The sequence below is a fragment of the Aspergillus mulundensis genome, assembly GCF_003369625.1.
Source record: "Aspergillus mulundensis strain DSM 5745 chromosome Unknown scaffold_9, whole genome shotgun sequence".
NCBI classification, from domain to species: Eukaryota; Fungi; Ascomycota; class Eurotiomycetes; order Eurotiales; family Aspergillaceae; genus Aspergillus; species Aspergillus mulundensis.
The window spans coordinates 1,882,845-1,896,589 of NW_020797897.1; the positions used below are offsets into that span (position 1 = coordinate 1,882,845).

Genomic DNA, 13,745 nt, shown 5'->3' on the forward strand with positions numbered 1-13,745 from the left:
ATGAGGGTGGGGGAAAGGGAGAAAAGGGAGGAGGGTGGTGACTGGTGAGGCTAGACTTGGGGCAGAAAATGGCACAGTGGAACGTTTCGATAACGGGAGCGGATGATGGCGACTGTTGCAGTGGACGCGACAGCCCGCAGCACCAAGCCGCTAAACCGCTTACGGAGTCTTAGCTCTGGCACTTTGACCGTCCAGACACAGAGCAATTGAGATGCGCAAAGCAGGAAAATGCAGGAATAAGATAGAGTCAAGGAGTGCACTCAAGATTCCAAACGTGAGAGATCCAATTCCCCTTCTTCTCCCTCCAGACGTTCGCTGTCGACGGCAGACCCTTGATATTAATAGAGTAGATGACGCAAGCTTCCTGGGATGGCGTGCAAAGGGATTGTGTTTCATTGGTGCACAGTCCGGCAGTGGACCCGATGTCTTGCCAAGCTAACGATCAGACCGGAATTAATGCATATAATGCAATGAATACGTGGTCCAGACCAGACGCACGCACAGGGATCTTCAGGGCCCTGGGGTTATAGCTGTCCTTGCAGATGGCTACATGATGCATCATTCTTGGTTGACCAAACCACGGATTACCAATTACATGTTATTTGACAAACAACACCACATGAATCCAAGAAGTCATAAAAACCTACGCGGTCTTAGTCTCGGTCTCCGCCGGCTGCACCTCGCTCGATGATGTTTTCGACACTCCTATCAGAGGCGAGCTGCTGATCCCTTCCAGCATGGAATAGTCCCCGATCTGCTCGTCCACGAAGAATGAGCGGTCCAGACCAACCATCTCGGCATCCTCATTCGCCCGCAGCCCCAGGAATGGAATGTACTTCATGACCATGAGAATGACCCAGGTCACGCCGAACGAGTAGGCGGAAATAGCGCAGATTTCGGCAAGCTGCTTGCCAACCTGGACACCCTCGCCATTGATCGCTCCTGGAATGAGAGTTCCGCCGTCCAAGGCCGAAATGTACTGATCGGCGAAAATGCCGGTCAAAAATGAGCCGACCATGCCACCGACTCCGTGGAGCTTAAAGACGTCCATTCCCTCGTCGACGCGGATCCACTCGTTGAGGTTCTTGCACGCCGAGCAGACAATACCGGTCAGGAATCCAATAAGGGCACCCAGCCAGACTGTCACACACCCAGCACAGGGGGTAATACCGACAAGGCCAGCGATCGCACCCTCGCAAGCTCCGACCATGGAGAATTTGCCCTTGTTTCGGATCATGTCGACCAGGACCCAACCCAGGATACCCGTGGAACCTGCAATGTTGGTGTTCATGACGGCCATGTAACTGCGGACGCTGGCGTTGAGGGTCGAACCGCCCTGTATCAGGTTAGATCCAGATGATAAACAAGGAAAAGCTGCCAAGGCATACATTGAATCCGAGCCAGCCAGTCCAGATTAAGACGGTACCGAGAAAGACCAACGTCGTGTTGTGAGGCCGTTTCAGGGAAGCATCCGGGTACCCTTTGCGCTTTCCGAGGACAACTGCGTACGCCAGCGCGCCGCAGCCCGAGGCAATATGGACGGGACCACCTCCAGCGAAATCGATGGATGGAAGGTTGTACAACCAACCATGGCTGCTCCAGGTCCATCTTGCGAGAGGGCAGTATACAATGGTCTCCCAGACGAAGGCGAAAATAAGAGACGCCAAGATACCTCCCCGTTCAAACGCACCGCCGACCAGGATCATCACCTGTAGTGGTCAGTATGGTTCAGTCTCGATCAGCACACAACTCACCGTGCAGGAACCGAACAAGAGCTGGTACAGGCAGAACAAGATTTCAGGGAGTACGGCAGAGCCAGGGGATGGTGCTGCCAGGGCATCTATGAGCCCAAAGTTCTTCAACGTCCCGATGTAGGGACCGCCATCTCTCGAGTAGGTGAGCGAATATCCCCAGAACATCCATTGGAATGTGGTACTGATTTGGATTAGCCTCTGACTCCGATTGCGTTTCGACCACCTAGGCCATGACCCACACTGCCAGCACTAAGAACGCTTGGAACAAGAAGGTCATCGCAGACTTTCTTCTCGTCAAGCCGCTGTACAGAAGCCCGATCCCCGGAAGAATAAGATAAACGATAAAGGTACAGGCGGCGATATAAACCGAGTGGAACTCGAATCCAACAAACGGCGCGTTCACATCAAGTTGCGTGGTGTCTCCGCCATCAGGGATGGAGGGATCATACTCGGGCTGATGAACCGCAGTGTTAGCTGGCTGCCCTGGCAGATCAGGTTGTCGAGGGAATGGGCTTACCGTGGACATGGTGACAGTGCTATCAACGTGGCTCGCGAAAATTATAGATGAGGCGGACCGGGTCGTCGGCTGGTGACGCTGGGAGGCGATTCTTCTGCTCACTGGGGACCTGCGCGACAAGGACTCGCCCGCAATTTAACCTTGCCCAGAAGGCTCCATCGTTCTCTGATGACCGGGATCCCTTTCGATAATCGTCGCCCCTCTTTCGCAACTATTTGCGAGCCAAGAATGCGGAAGAGTTGTTATCTTTATAGCCAAGAGTCCACCTCTGCATATATTTTAACCCGTTAAGTATCAAGGATGGGTCATCGCCGATAAGAACACTGCGTGCGAGCAAGCAAACTGTTATCAGGAGCTTTGATATTGGCATTGCCAAGGTACCTGATCAAGGAGCCCCATGGACCTGATAAGATAAAGCTGCTCGGATGCCCCAATGACAGTCTCGAGTCCTTTCGTTGGTCCGCAACCCCGGGAAAACACAACCATCTGGGGTTTAGTGCCAGATCGTGGGGCTGCTTGATATCATCGACCGCGATAAATCGAGGTCCTCGATGCAGCCTTGTAATTGGCGAGAGATAGTGGTCTGGGCTGTTGCGATTGGCCAGAGTTTCTAGTACATCGACCATGTTTACTTTGTTTCAAAAGACATTCCGACTAGGAAAGGAGTCAAAGAAAAGGAGCCTACCAGCAGGATCAGACTCTGGGCTGCCAGGCCTGGACCTGCCAGGAACTTGAGCCTGAGTTTATGGAGCCAGCTAGCATTGTCCAAACACGAGGAAATCGTACCGAAGGCATGGATGCTGTTGTTTGTTGCCTGCGAACCACTGCGGCCGGGGAAGATGCAGCAACTCGCCAAGCGGTTACAGAAGAACAAGATGTCTATCTCAAGGCCAAGGCGATCTCTTGGCTATTGGCTCGTGGCCCGCATATCTTGTCTCACCCTTCTGGTTTCCGGGCAGCAGCTACCTTCGATTCGCCAGCTGATTCCAGTTAATCTGTCGGAACTCGAACCCATTGCTTTTGTTCCGTGAAACGCGCAGATCAACTTGCTTTTGAAGTATCTGCGCATCAGCTTCTGATTCTAGGTCCCCCTGAGGTGTAAAGACATGTTTGATGCCTTTGGCGATTCTGCGATGGCCCTGTTCAACAGACGAGGTAAAGTTTATTTGATGGTCATTCAAGGATACGCCAGCTCGACAGCGACGTAACGCTTCGACCTCACATCACGAAATCATCTTCCAACATCATCGGTCGTGAACACCCATTACCACCGCCGTCAACAATGGCCTACCAATCCAATTGGCAAATTTTGCTGGATACTTAGAAGATGGACTCCTGTAATATCTGGATTGCGCCATGAAGGACAATGGCTCGCGTGCGACATGCCCTTCCAGATTCACGGCGGCCAACTCTGTCCGAGCCCTTCCAAAAATCCTCCGATATCTGGACAAAGCAATGAGAAAAGGTCTCATTGCCGAGACGTCAACGATCCTCTACTCGACACCTTTCCAGACCCTTGGACTGAGGACCTTCCTCAACGACTAGCGGTGAATTTAAGTAACTTAGAGAGTCCGATCCATTCTGTCCAGTACGCTAACTCAGCATTTCTACTCGGTATCTCAGACTCACGAAGATGACATGGAGAGGCAAGGACTTGCATTCCTGCAGTCCCGAAGATGATGTTCTATTTGCTAGCGTCAAGGTGAGCCAAGTCCAGTAAGCCAGTCTGGTGATTACCTGCATAGTATAAGCAGCCTGATTGGCACCAATGTAGAAGAAGCAAGGGGCCCCCTAAACTCCGTGGGCAGTGACCGAAAAGCAGCAGTCCCGTGTGTTCGTTAAGCTTTGAAACAATCCTTGTGTGTAACACAGCAACAGTAAAAAAATCACTATTGAACCGGAGCTTATCCGGGTCCTCCAGTAATCGACATGCCGGCTCAACACACACTCTCACTACCAGCCAAGAACAACGTCGCAACTCACAATGGCCGAGACTTTGGATACAAAGCCTGTTCTGCACGCGACTGCCGGCGACAATGTTCGCAGTGGTGATGGAGCAGTGGCACCCCTAAGCGAGGATGAGAAAAGGATTGAAAGAAAGCTCGTTCGCAAGATCGACCTCCTGATCCTCCCCATGGTCGCCCTGGCTTTCTTTCTGAGCGTCATAGACAGGTGAGGACTTCGTACACAACTACCAGGAAGCATAGCTGATATGCAAAGGGGCAACTATGGTTTTGCTCGGCTTCAGCATCTTGAACGCGACCTCCACATGTCCGGTTCCGAATTCCAGGCTGCATTGAGTATCTTCTATGTAGGATACATGCTGTTCGGAGTGCCATCCAATATGCTGCTGAACTATTTCGGGCGGCCATCGTGGCACATAGGTCTTGCAGTTGTCGCTTGGGGCACTGTGACTGCATGCACAGCTGCGGTTAACAACTTCGGAGGGATGATGGCCTGCAGGACCTTGTTGGGTGTTGTCGGTGAGTCGGCATCCTCTGGCTGATCTACTATCTAACACACAGCAGAGGCTCCCGTGTATGCTGGAATGCTATTTTACCTCTCGGTACGAGTCCCTAACCATGTGCTTATGACAATGGGTCATTCTGACGACCCAAGAAATGGTACAAGAAAACCGAGCTTTCTCTCCGTATATCCCTATGTCTATCCTTCGGATTGATGGCCGCTGCTACCGGTCCCCTGATCGCCGCGGGCGTTCTGAGCGGCCTAGATGGCGCAAAGGGCCTTTCGGCGTGGCGGTGGCTTTATATCATAGAAGGCACAGGTAGGTCAAATTCCCTTCAGGAAACCTCGCGGACAGCCTACTGACCCTCGGCTTAGTATCCATATGTGGAGGTCTTGTGCTTATCGCCTTCCTCCCGGATTTCCCACACACCTGGACTGCGCTAACTCCAGAAATGAAAGAAGTTGGCAAGTCACTCAATCCGAGGCTGGGTGGGATTTTACTAACCGCACATGTCAGCAATCCGTCGTCTAACCCTCGATGCCTCAGAGGCCGACATCGATGAAGCCGGTATATCCGCAATGGACGGCGTGAAACTCGCCCTGCGCGACCCAAAGCTATACCTCCTGTGTTTCATGCAACTGTGCATCATCGTCGGAATCGGCAGCCAGGCCTTCTATCCTACAATGACAGCAACCCTAGGATACAGCCACGTCATTTCGCTCCTGCTCGTGGCGCCTCCCTACTTCTTCACAGCCATCCACTGCTGCATCCACAGCCACCTCAGCGACCGCACGGGCCGTCGCTTCTGGTACATGATCTACCCTGCGCCGCTCGCCGTCGCCGGATACGCCATCTACATGTCGCCGGTGTCTTCGTTTGGAGCACGATACGTTGCGCTTTTCCTGATGCTCTCCGTGTACAGCATGAACATGACTGCGAACGCCTGGTTGGCTACAACGATCTCTAGGCCGCCCGCTAAACGTGCTGCCGCGTATGGCTTCCTGACTGTCGTGCCTCATACCAGTTCGATCTGGTCCTCGTTCACCTACCGCAACAACGACTCGCCTTACTTTCGCTTGGCCCTGGGGATCGCTGCGGGGATGATTACTCTTGCTGCGGCTTCGGCTGTTTGGCTTCGAGTGCTTCTGGTTCGGGAGAATCGCCGGCTTGAAGAGGAGGAGAAGAGGAAATTGGACTTGGCTGGGTCTCGGTCTGGTGCTGATGTTGCGCCGGGGCAGGAAGGGAGTTCGTTTCGGTACACAATCTGAACCTGCTAGAGAATATGCAGGTCTGGCATATGCTATCACGTAAGTACGCGGTATCTCAGCAGTATGAAGAGCATTCAACACGGAAAGGCTCCGACTGCGCAACTCGTGGTACCTTTCTGTATTTCACGGCAATGGAAACTAGAAACAAGAATAAAAGCCTGGACTAACTAGCCTTGCAATAATAACAACGCCTACACTTTTAAAACAAAGCCTTACTTACCTTTCAATCTACCTAGACACACTCGCCAATCCCTAGGCTGCTGCTTAAACCCCTCTCTTTTTCCTCCTCCACTTTCCACTCCTCTCCCTCTCAGATCTTATCCTTCTTCCCTCTTCCTTTTCTCTTCCACCATCAACACACCTCTTCTCCAAATCATTCTCCCAACCACACCACACTCTTGCCTACTCTTGGCCATCTATCACATAGTCTTGCTTCAAGCCAACACCCACCCACCAGATATAAGCAACAAGCTCACACCTTCCTTACACAAAGCCACATCAAACCGCAAAGATGGTCATGACCTGGAACGCTGAATCTGACGCCAGGGTACCTACACACCCAGCCACCCCACTCCACCCCAGACACAGAGCATAGCATCACTAACCTTGCCCCTTGCCATCCAGCTCTTCCTCGGCGTCCTGAACCAACTCCGCGACGCAAAGCTCAAGCTCGATAACCAGAAGCTCGCTGAGTTCATGGGTCCGGGTACGTACCAGTTTCTCCCTCCCTCCCTCCTCCAGACTCCCACTACGCACGATGCACTAATCCTCCTACTTCTCCAGACTGTCTCCCAGGCGCCATAGTCAACCGCATCGCCCGACTCAGACGCATGGCCGAGGCAGAAGGCGGCGGCAGCGCGAACGCCGACGGAGATGTCGCTGACAACGGCGACGCCGAAACCACGCCGCAGGTCTCGCCGCAGAAACGCAAGGGGGGCCGGAAGCCTCGAGCCGCGGTCGCCGCCATAGCTGCTTTGAATGACGCGGCTGATGCTACTGGCGACATCGACACTGCCGGAAGAGCAGGACCCGACAGCTCGCCTCAGGTCTCGCCGCAGAAGCGCAAGACAGGCCCGAAGCCTGGAGGCTCGGCTGCGCCCAGGGGCAAGAAGGTTAAGGCGGTGGAGGCGGAGACTGGAGCTGAAGCTGAGGTTGCTGTGAAGCGTGAGGAGGATCATGATATGCACGAGGCTGGAGATCGTGAGGATGATCAGGTCATGCAGGAGCCTGAGAATCGTGAGGGTGCTGTGAAGTGGGAGGAGGATCAGGCCATGCAGGAGTCTGAGAGTGATGAGGTTGCTTAGGGTGGTGAGGGAGTTTCTACGGGGAATAGGATGGGGTTTGTTTGCATGGGGCGTTTGGAGGTTGGCATTTGGGATTTTCAAGGACGGAAAAGTTATTGATTCATTGAGGTTCCATAGGAGATATCGGCTTAGGCGGTTGGGCGTTGGACATTTCGGGGAAAAGGTGGTTATTGAATCCTTGAAGTGATAGGTAGTTACGCGCCTTGTTTACTATGAAAGTTGGCTCAGGCTCTGGCAAATGAAAGAAGATGGAATCAAAAATGCTTTTCATTTGCGCACATCATCTTGTGATATGTGTCGTAGCTCCCAAGTATCTAGGTAGCATGAGAAAAAAAAAAAAAAGAAAATTCCGTAGATGCCAACGGCATGTTCAAACTCGCAACGCCAGAGAGACCCCAAGTCTCAATTGAAGAAAACGGCATCCTGTGAACACCAAAGTCTGCAGTCCAAACGAGCAGACAATCAGATCTCATAGTTATCCAACTCCGTCTTGATCTTCTTGACCTTAACGTCCTCGCTCTCCTCATCATCAGCTTCAGCCTCGGCATCCGCATCCTCAGTAGCAGGAACATCCTCCATCTTGACCTCCTTCTCGTCGGAGTCATCGCTTCCACTCTTCGCCGGGGTAGAAGTCTTGGGCTGTCGGCCCCGTTTCTTCGGGGTCACCACCGCTCCATCACCAGCAGCCTTCTTGGGCGTGGCTCTCTTGCGGGGAGTAACAGGCACACTGCCCTCGCCAGCACTGGCCTTGCTGGTCATTCCAAAGGTGACCTTGCAGTCAGAGCCCAGCTCTTTGCGGTACTTTTGCAGGTGCTCCTTTAGAGCTTTCGCGGTGGGCTTTTCGTCGCCGGCTGGAGTGTGTTAGTTGTAGTCTCAGAGAAAGAGGGGGGGAAGACATACGCCATCCTTCAGCGATCTTGTGGAGCTCGAGGTGGAAGCTTTGGGTGTTAAAGATGGTTTGCCAGAGCTGGTGGAGTCAGCATGGTTGGGTCTGAGAGTCAGAGGTGTAAAAATGGTAAGGTAAGGCATACCATCTTCTCTGCGTCTTCTGTCCAGCGCATTGTGGCAGGTAGTTGTAGGAAGCTTGGTAGGGGTAGGTTTGATCTTTGGTGGGAAGTAGTTGAGTAGTTACGTAGATTGATTGGATTGGGAGGTTGATGGCTCAGGTTGGTTCAAGAACAATGAATGATTGAGGTTAAGGGTAAAGGGAGTGGATAAAGAGGGAAGAGTGTAAGAGGGAAGAGTATGGAAGAAGAGAGGAGTTTAAGAGGAAGCTTTGGCTGAAGCTGGCTGTGTTAATACAGACTGAGAGATAAATGCAGTCTGAATGAAACAAAAGTGTCTTGTTGGGAGAAGGCCTCAGTAGGTAGCCATGGAGATTCTTCTCACAAGTGAGGCCTGAATGTCTCTTTTTCTGTCTTATTAGACCTCACTCCATGAGTTTGAACTGCTGTACAAGACCACTTCCCATCTAAGCACTGCCTCTCCAAAATCTTCAAATTCTACATGATCATTTCCCACCGCAGATCTGATGCTTGATCGATTGTACCTGTGGGGCCCAGAGTGCAGATCCCCAAGCATCAACATCATAAAAGCCCGCCTCTCCCCCAGAATTCCCAAATGATTTCATTCCCAATCCACGCTCATCATGAAGCTCGCCCTCCTCACTCTCCTCCCCACAGCTATCTCCGCCACCCCGTGGCCAACCCACAAATTCCACACGACAAACATAAGCGCACCCATCTTGAACATCACCACAACCGGCCCTACAACTCCAGGCTTTCTTTTCTTCGCCCCCTCCACAAGTACCTCCGGCATCCCCGCAATCTACGCCGACAACGGCGATCTGATCTGGCACGGCCCCGTCGGCAAAACATACGCCTACCAGCCGCAAACGCTAAACGGCGAGCCGGTCCTCACATTCTGGCAGGGCCACAATGTCAAGGGGTTCGGATACGGGCATATCAGCATCCTAAATGCGTCGTATGAGGAGATCCACCGCGTTACATTGCCTAGTTCAGAAAGCAACAAATTCGTGACTGCAACGAACGAGTCATTCCCCTCGTACATCGATATCCATGAGAGCACGATTACCGAGGACGGCACGATCATCGTTACGGCTGTGAATGTCACGCAGACGGATTTGAGACCTGTTGGTGGGAAGAAAGACGGGTGGGTGCAGGATGGACTGGTCTATGAGATTGATATCGAGACCAACAAGGTCTTGTTCCGGTGGAGTGCTGTCGAGCATAAGGCGCAGTTGCCGCTGGAGTACGTCGAGTATCCGCTGAACGGTGCAGGGGGGAATAGTTCTGCGCCGTACGAGTATCCGCATTTGAACTCCGTCGCTAAATATGGGGATCACTATCTCGTTTCGTCGAGGTATATGTGTAGTATCTTCTTGCTGGACAAGAATGGGGACGTGGTCTGGTTGTTCCATGTGCGCTCTTGAGACCCCCTTCCCCTCGCCCAGCGAAGACAAAATTAACGAATACCCAGGGCCAAAAAGGAGGCTCCTACATCCTCCCCTCAACCCCGGGCTCGAAATTCTGCTACCAGCACGACGCGCGCATCCACGGCCACACGGCCATCGGCGAGCCCAACGAAACAATAACACTCTCGCTGCACAACAACGACAACACCGACATCACGCTCCCGCGCCGCCTAACAACAGGCCTAGTCTTCGCCCTGTACCCCTTCAACAAAACATCCACCTTACTCTCGCGCACCTACGACGCCCAAGACCCAGTCTCCGCTATATCGCAGGGGAACTACCAGTCCCTGCACGCAAACGGAACGGGCCATTATCTCGCGGGCCACGGCGCTGTCCCGAAGATCGAAGAGTACGATGTATCTGGGCGGCTCGTTATGCGCGGGTGGTTCGGGGCGAAGACGAACGGGAGTAGTGCGACGAGTACGTATGACTGGACGTCTTATCGCGCGTATAGAGCGGAGTGGATTGGGAGGCCGAAAGGTTTGCCTGTTGTTTCTGCTTGTTGGGGCGGAGGCGATGAGCGGAATGTTACTGTTTGGGTGAGCTGGAATGGGGCGACGGATGTAGAGGGGTGGAGGGTTTACGGATCAAGCTCCAGCTTGGAGTCCGCGGCCGCAAAGGGATTGATGGTCTTGGGCGACGTGGTGAAGGATGGATTTGAGACGCGGATTATGCTTGGGGCTAGCACGAGCTTAGGTCTAGATATGAAGGGTGTGAGTGCGATTGTGGTGGAGGCTGTTGGAGGTGTTGGAGATGGGGTCAGGAGCAAGGCTGTTCATCTCGGGTCCTGCTCTAGACAAAGAGTTGAATAGATGCTGTATATAGGCAATTGGATAACTACTAGATATCCCAATACAAACCCACTGGACATCATCCCCGACCATACTGTACACGGAGTATGCGATATTGATGCAAGGTATATAATACATGGGCATGAGAACAAAGAGGGGTATAAGCAAAGCAAAAAAACAAATGCAGGTTTAGGATAAACGATACCGAGGATTTTATAACTTCGCCATAGGCGCAAGCGCCTTCCTTCGCGGCGCTGTAGTCGACAAAGCAACATCATTCGTTGGCTCACGACTCTCAGCAGTCTCGAACAACGTACGGCCAACATTGTCGGACATGGTCAGGACACGAGAAGAAACAGTTGCCCCATCTCGGCGGTTTTTCCTGTACCGTGTTAGCTTGTATGCACGTATACAGATGTTGCTGGTAGCTCACCCTTCGCGTCTAGACTGAGCAATCAGCTCCATGAAGTCCCAAAGGCGGCCTTGAGGGAGGAGTTTCCCTGTCTCTGGGTCACGCTCTGGCGTCCACTCTGAAGCGAGCCTCATTTTGGTGGGCGAGCGGGCTTCTTTGCTCTTCGCGACAATGATAATGCCTTCTTCGGCGAATCGCTCGTAGGAGTTCTTGAGTGCCTCTTTGTTGACCGCTTCGAAGTAGGATAGGTCTCCTTGGTGATAGAGCGTTTTGCCGAGCTGCAGACGGTTAGAAAGGAAGGTTTGAAGAGGAAGCAGCGTACCAGTTGTGCGTTGTTCTGCGCCTTGCTTAGATCAATCCACACATCCTTCGGCCCGCTGAGAGGCGGAGTTAGACCTAGTAGGGATACGGTTCCTAGCCATGAGGCCTCAATAAATGGCCAGATAAGGAAGCAGTAGAAGTCATAATTCTCGCGTCCACACTGGCGCTCGGCTTCTGAGAGCTCAACGAATAGTGGTGCGCCGGTAGAGTCCCTAGTGATTTCCAGGACTTGGTCGTTTTCGAGGACCCGCAAGGTGTTCTCCAAATTTGTGGTCAGACCTTCTGGAGGGAAAATGAATTCGCCACGGAAGAGCTATTGGTGATCTTGGTCAGAATGGGTCCATAGAGGTAAACGTCTCGAGAACATACCTGAGAAAGAAAAGTGACATGATGTAGGAGATCGCCGAAAGAGATCCGCTGATGCGCGGGTCCACCTCCTTGCTTCACCCTTGTGTACATCGCTGCAGATACGAGCGCCTCGGTGATGAACAGGTGGATGGTCATATTCCGGTAGAACGAAAGCTGGAAACGATCTACAGCAAAGTATGTCGGTTCGACCAATCCAGTGACCTCGCCCACAATCTTCGGCCCGAGCACGTCGAGCGCGCGATTCACAACCACCTCTGTTGGATATCGATAGAAATGCGCAACTCGTCCTCCTTTGGCTCGTACACGGTCACATAACCATTCCACCCTCCGGACAAGCTCGGCTTTGCCGACTCCACGTCCACGAAGAGTCAAAAGAACAGTTCCTACCAAAGCCGTCGGCATCATGACGGAGACATTGTTGATGTCTGATAGGACTCTGTATCCTAGCGATCGCAAAAGCCGGCCCCGTTCGGAATTGCCGAGGCCGAGTTTGATCCCCTGCTTCAGCTCCAACTGCTGCGGCAATCTGGATAAGTGCTGAGTAATGTATTCCCTCAAGCTCCATGGCTTATGGAATCGCACGTCTACCCTGCCCAGCTTGAGAGACAGAACAGACGACGAAGATAAGAAATCGGCTAGATTCTCCTTGCGCTTGGGTTGACCCAGAAGCTCGCTGATGTACGACCTGGCCTTGTTAGCGAAATTTATTTGATGAGTTCACAAACTTACTCAGTTTCAATTACTTTGTCGTATTGCGTACTGACAGGGCATATGATGGTGTCTTCAGTACGGCCGGACAGTACACTATCCACGATGAAGCTGAGGATTCCAAACTTCGGTGACAGGAGCTTTCCGGTTCGGGATCGTCCACCTTCGATAAAACACTCGAAGTTGTACCCCTTCTGTAAGATCGTGTCGATATACGCCTGAACCACGGTGTTGTACAGTGCATCGTTTCCGAAGCTTCGTCGAATCCACATTGCGCCTGCATGTTGGAGGAAGGGGCCTACCAGGGGGATATTCAGGTTGTCTCCGGCGACGACAACAGGCAAGGCAATTCCTAACCGGTAGCAAATAATCTGAAGCGAGACATAGTCGACGTGCGACTTGTGGCATGGCAAGAAGACGATGGACTGCTTCTTTTTTGCGGCTTCCTCCGCAACACCTCGTAACCGTAGGATCTCCTCGCTAGATACGTGAATGCCTGAGAACATCAGCATTTCGAACTAGAAGAGACCCAGAGAGCTTACCTTGGTGATAGGCTCGGGTAAGAAGCTGGCTAGCAAGGTAGTATGCGCCGCGGATGAACCGCTTGCTCTCCATCTTGCAAATCATGTTATCCAACATCTGGTCCACCGCCTCGTTGAGGTTATGCTCCAGCTCATTCCGTCTCTGCGTTCTAGTCCGCGCAAACTGTCCAGTCTTGATTTGAAGAAGCCCCTCTTTATCCTCCACCTCTACTCGCGCCTCCGCGAGCTCTTTGACCTTGTCCCGCAGGATCGGGCTCGCCAGAATATGTGATTTGATCTGCTCTGTAAACCCAGAATAATATATCGGCTGCCCAATGACATCGTCGTAGGAGCGCCAGCTAGAGCCCGACATCATGTACGTGCTCACTTCGCGCAGGAAATCGAACGGGTTCTCGCGGAACCGCGCCATGTTATTGATGAGATTGCGCTCCGTAATGCCTCCATCTTGCGGCTCTGGACCTCCAGTATACCCGCTGGGATGGATCGTAACCTGGTCGCCAACGATTTCGAGATCCGGGGCGGATTCGCCCACGGGTGACTTCGCCGACGACATCGCCGCGTGGGGTGGTTCGGACGCGGATGCGGGGACGGGCGAAAGAACGTGAAAAGGTAGCCCAGGCGGGGAAAGCTCAGGAACTGTTATTGACGGTGGGCATGGGATGTTGAAGGGCCCATGTTATGGTATCAAGGAGGACGAGAAACCCCCTCTCCGCAGCAGTAGCTAAAATCCCAACAAATTGCTGTGATCGACCGGGTCCGTTGTTTGCCCCAGACTGTCTGTCCTCCGTGGCTCCGACA

The 13,745-nt window shown here is 52.8% G+C and overlaps 6 protein-coding genes across 6 annotated transcripts; 3 read left to right on the forward strand and 3 right to left on the reverse strand.

Moving 5' to 3' along the window:
* Positions 1-643: 643 nt before the first annotated feature.
* Positions 644-2,280, reverse strand: DSM5745_08414 (Ammonium transporter; the record flags this gene model as incomplete). The annotated part of the gene is made up of 5 exons (XM_026750430.1): positions 644-1,336; positions 1,389-1,709; positions 1,755-1,935; positions 1,994-2,208; positions 2,272-2,280. The coding sequence occupies 5 exons, from the start codon at positions 2,278-2,280 to the stop codon at positions 644-646; spliced, it is 1,419 nt and encodes a 472-aa protein (XP_026601434.1).
* Positions 2,281-4,255: 1,975 nt separating this feature from the next.
* On the forward strand, positions 4,256-6,006 carry DSM5745_08415 (uncharacterized protein; the record flags this gene model as incomplete). The annotated part of the gene is made up of 5 exons (XM_026750431.1): positions 4,256-4,443; positions 4,492-4,754; positions 4,800-4,837; positions 4,891-5,056; positions 5,255-6,006. 5 exons carry the CDS (start codon positions 4,256-4,258, stop codon positions 6,004-6,006), a joined length of 1,407 nt encoding a protein of 468 aa, XP_026601435.1.
* Positions 6,007-6,517: 511 nt separating this feature from the next.
* On the forward strand, positions 6,518-7,310 carry DSM5745_08416 (uncharacterized protein; the record flags this gene model as incomplete). The annotated part of the gene is made up of 3 exons (XM_026750432.1): positions 6,518-6,553; positions 6,631-6,712; positions 6,790-7,310. 3 exons carry the CDS (start codon positions 6,518-6,520, stop codon positions 7,308-7,310), a joined length of 639 nt encoding a protein of 212 aa, XP_026601436.1.
* A 462-nt stretch (positions 7,311-7,772) lies between these two features.
* DSM5745_08417 (uncharacterized protein) lies at positions 7,773-8,371 on the reverse strand (the record flags this gene model as incomplete). Its single annotated transcript, XM_026750433.1, has 3 exons — positions 7,773-8,161; positions 8,211-8,277; positions 8,342-8,371. 3 exons carry the CDS (start codon positions 8,369-8,371, stop codon positions 7,773-7,775), a joined length of 486 nt encoding a protein of 161 aa, XP_026601437.1.
* Positions 8,372-8,958: 587 nt separating this feature from the next.
* Positions 8,959-10,616, forward strand: DSM5745_08418 (arylsulfotransferase family protein; the record flags this gene model as incomplete). The annotated part of the gene is made up of 2 exons (XM_026750434.1): positions 8,959-9,750; positions 9,810-10,616. 2 exons carry the CDS (start codon positions 8,959-8,961, stop codon positions 10,614-10,616), a joined length of 1,599 nt encoding a protein of 532 aa, XP_026601438.1.
* A 192-nt stretch (positions 10,617-10,808) lies between these two features.
* On the reverse strand, positions 10,809-13,500 carry DSM5745_08419 (lysophospholipid acyltransferase family protein; the record flags this gene model as incomplete). The annotated part of the gene is made up of 6 exons (XM_026750435.1): positions 10,809-10,977; positions 11,029-11,285; positions 11,330-11,641; positions 11,698-12,382; positions 12,427-12,901; positions 12,948-13,500. 6 exons carry the CDS (start codon positions 13,498-13,500, stop codon positions 10,809-10,811), a joined length of 2,451 nt encoding a protein of 816 aa, XP_026601439.1.
* Positions 13,501-13,745: the final 245 nt, after the last annotated feature.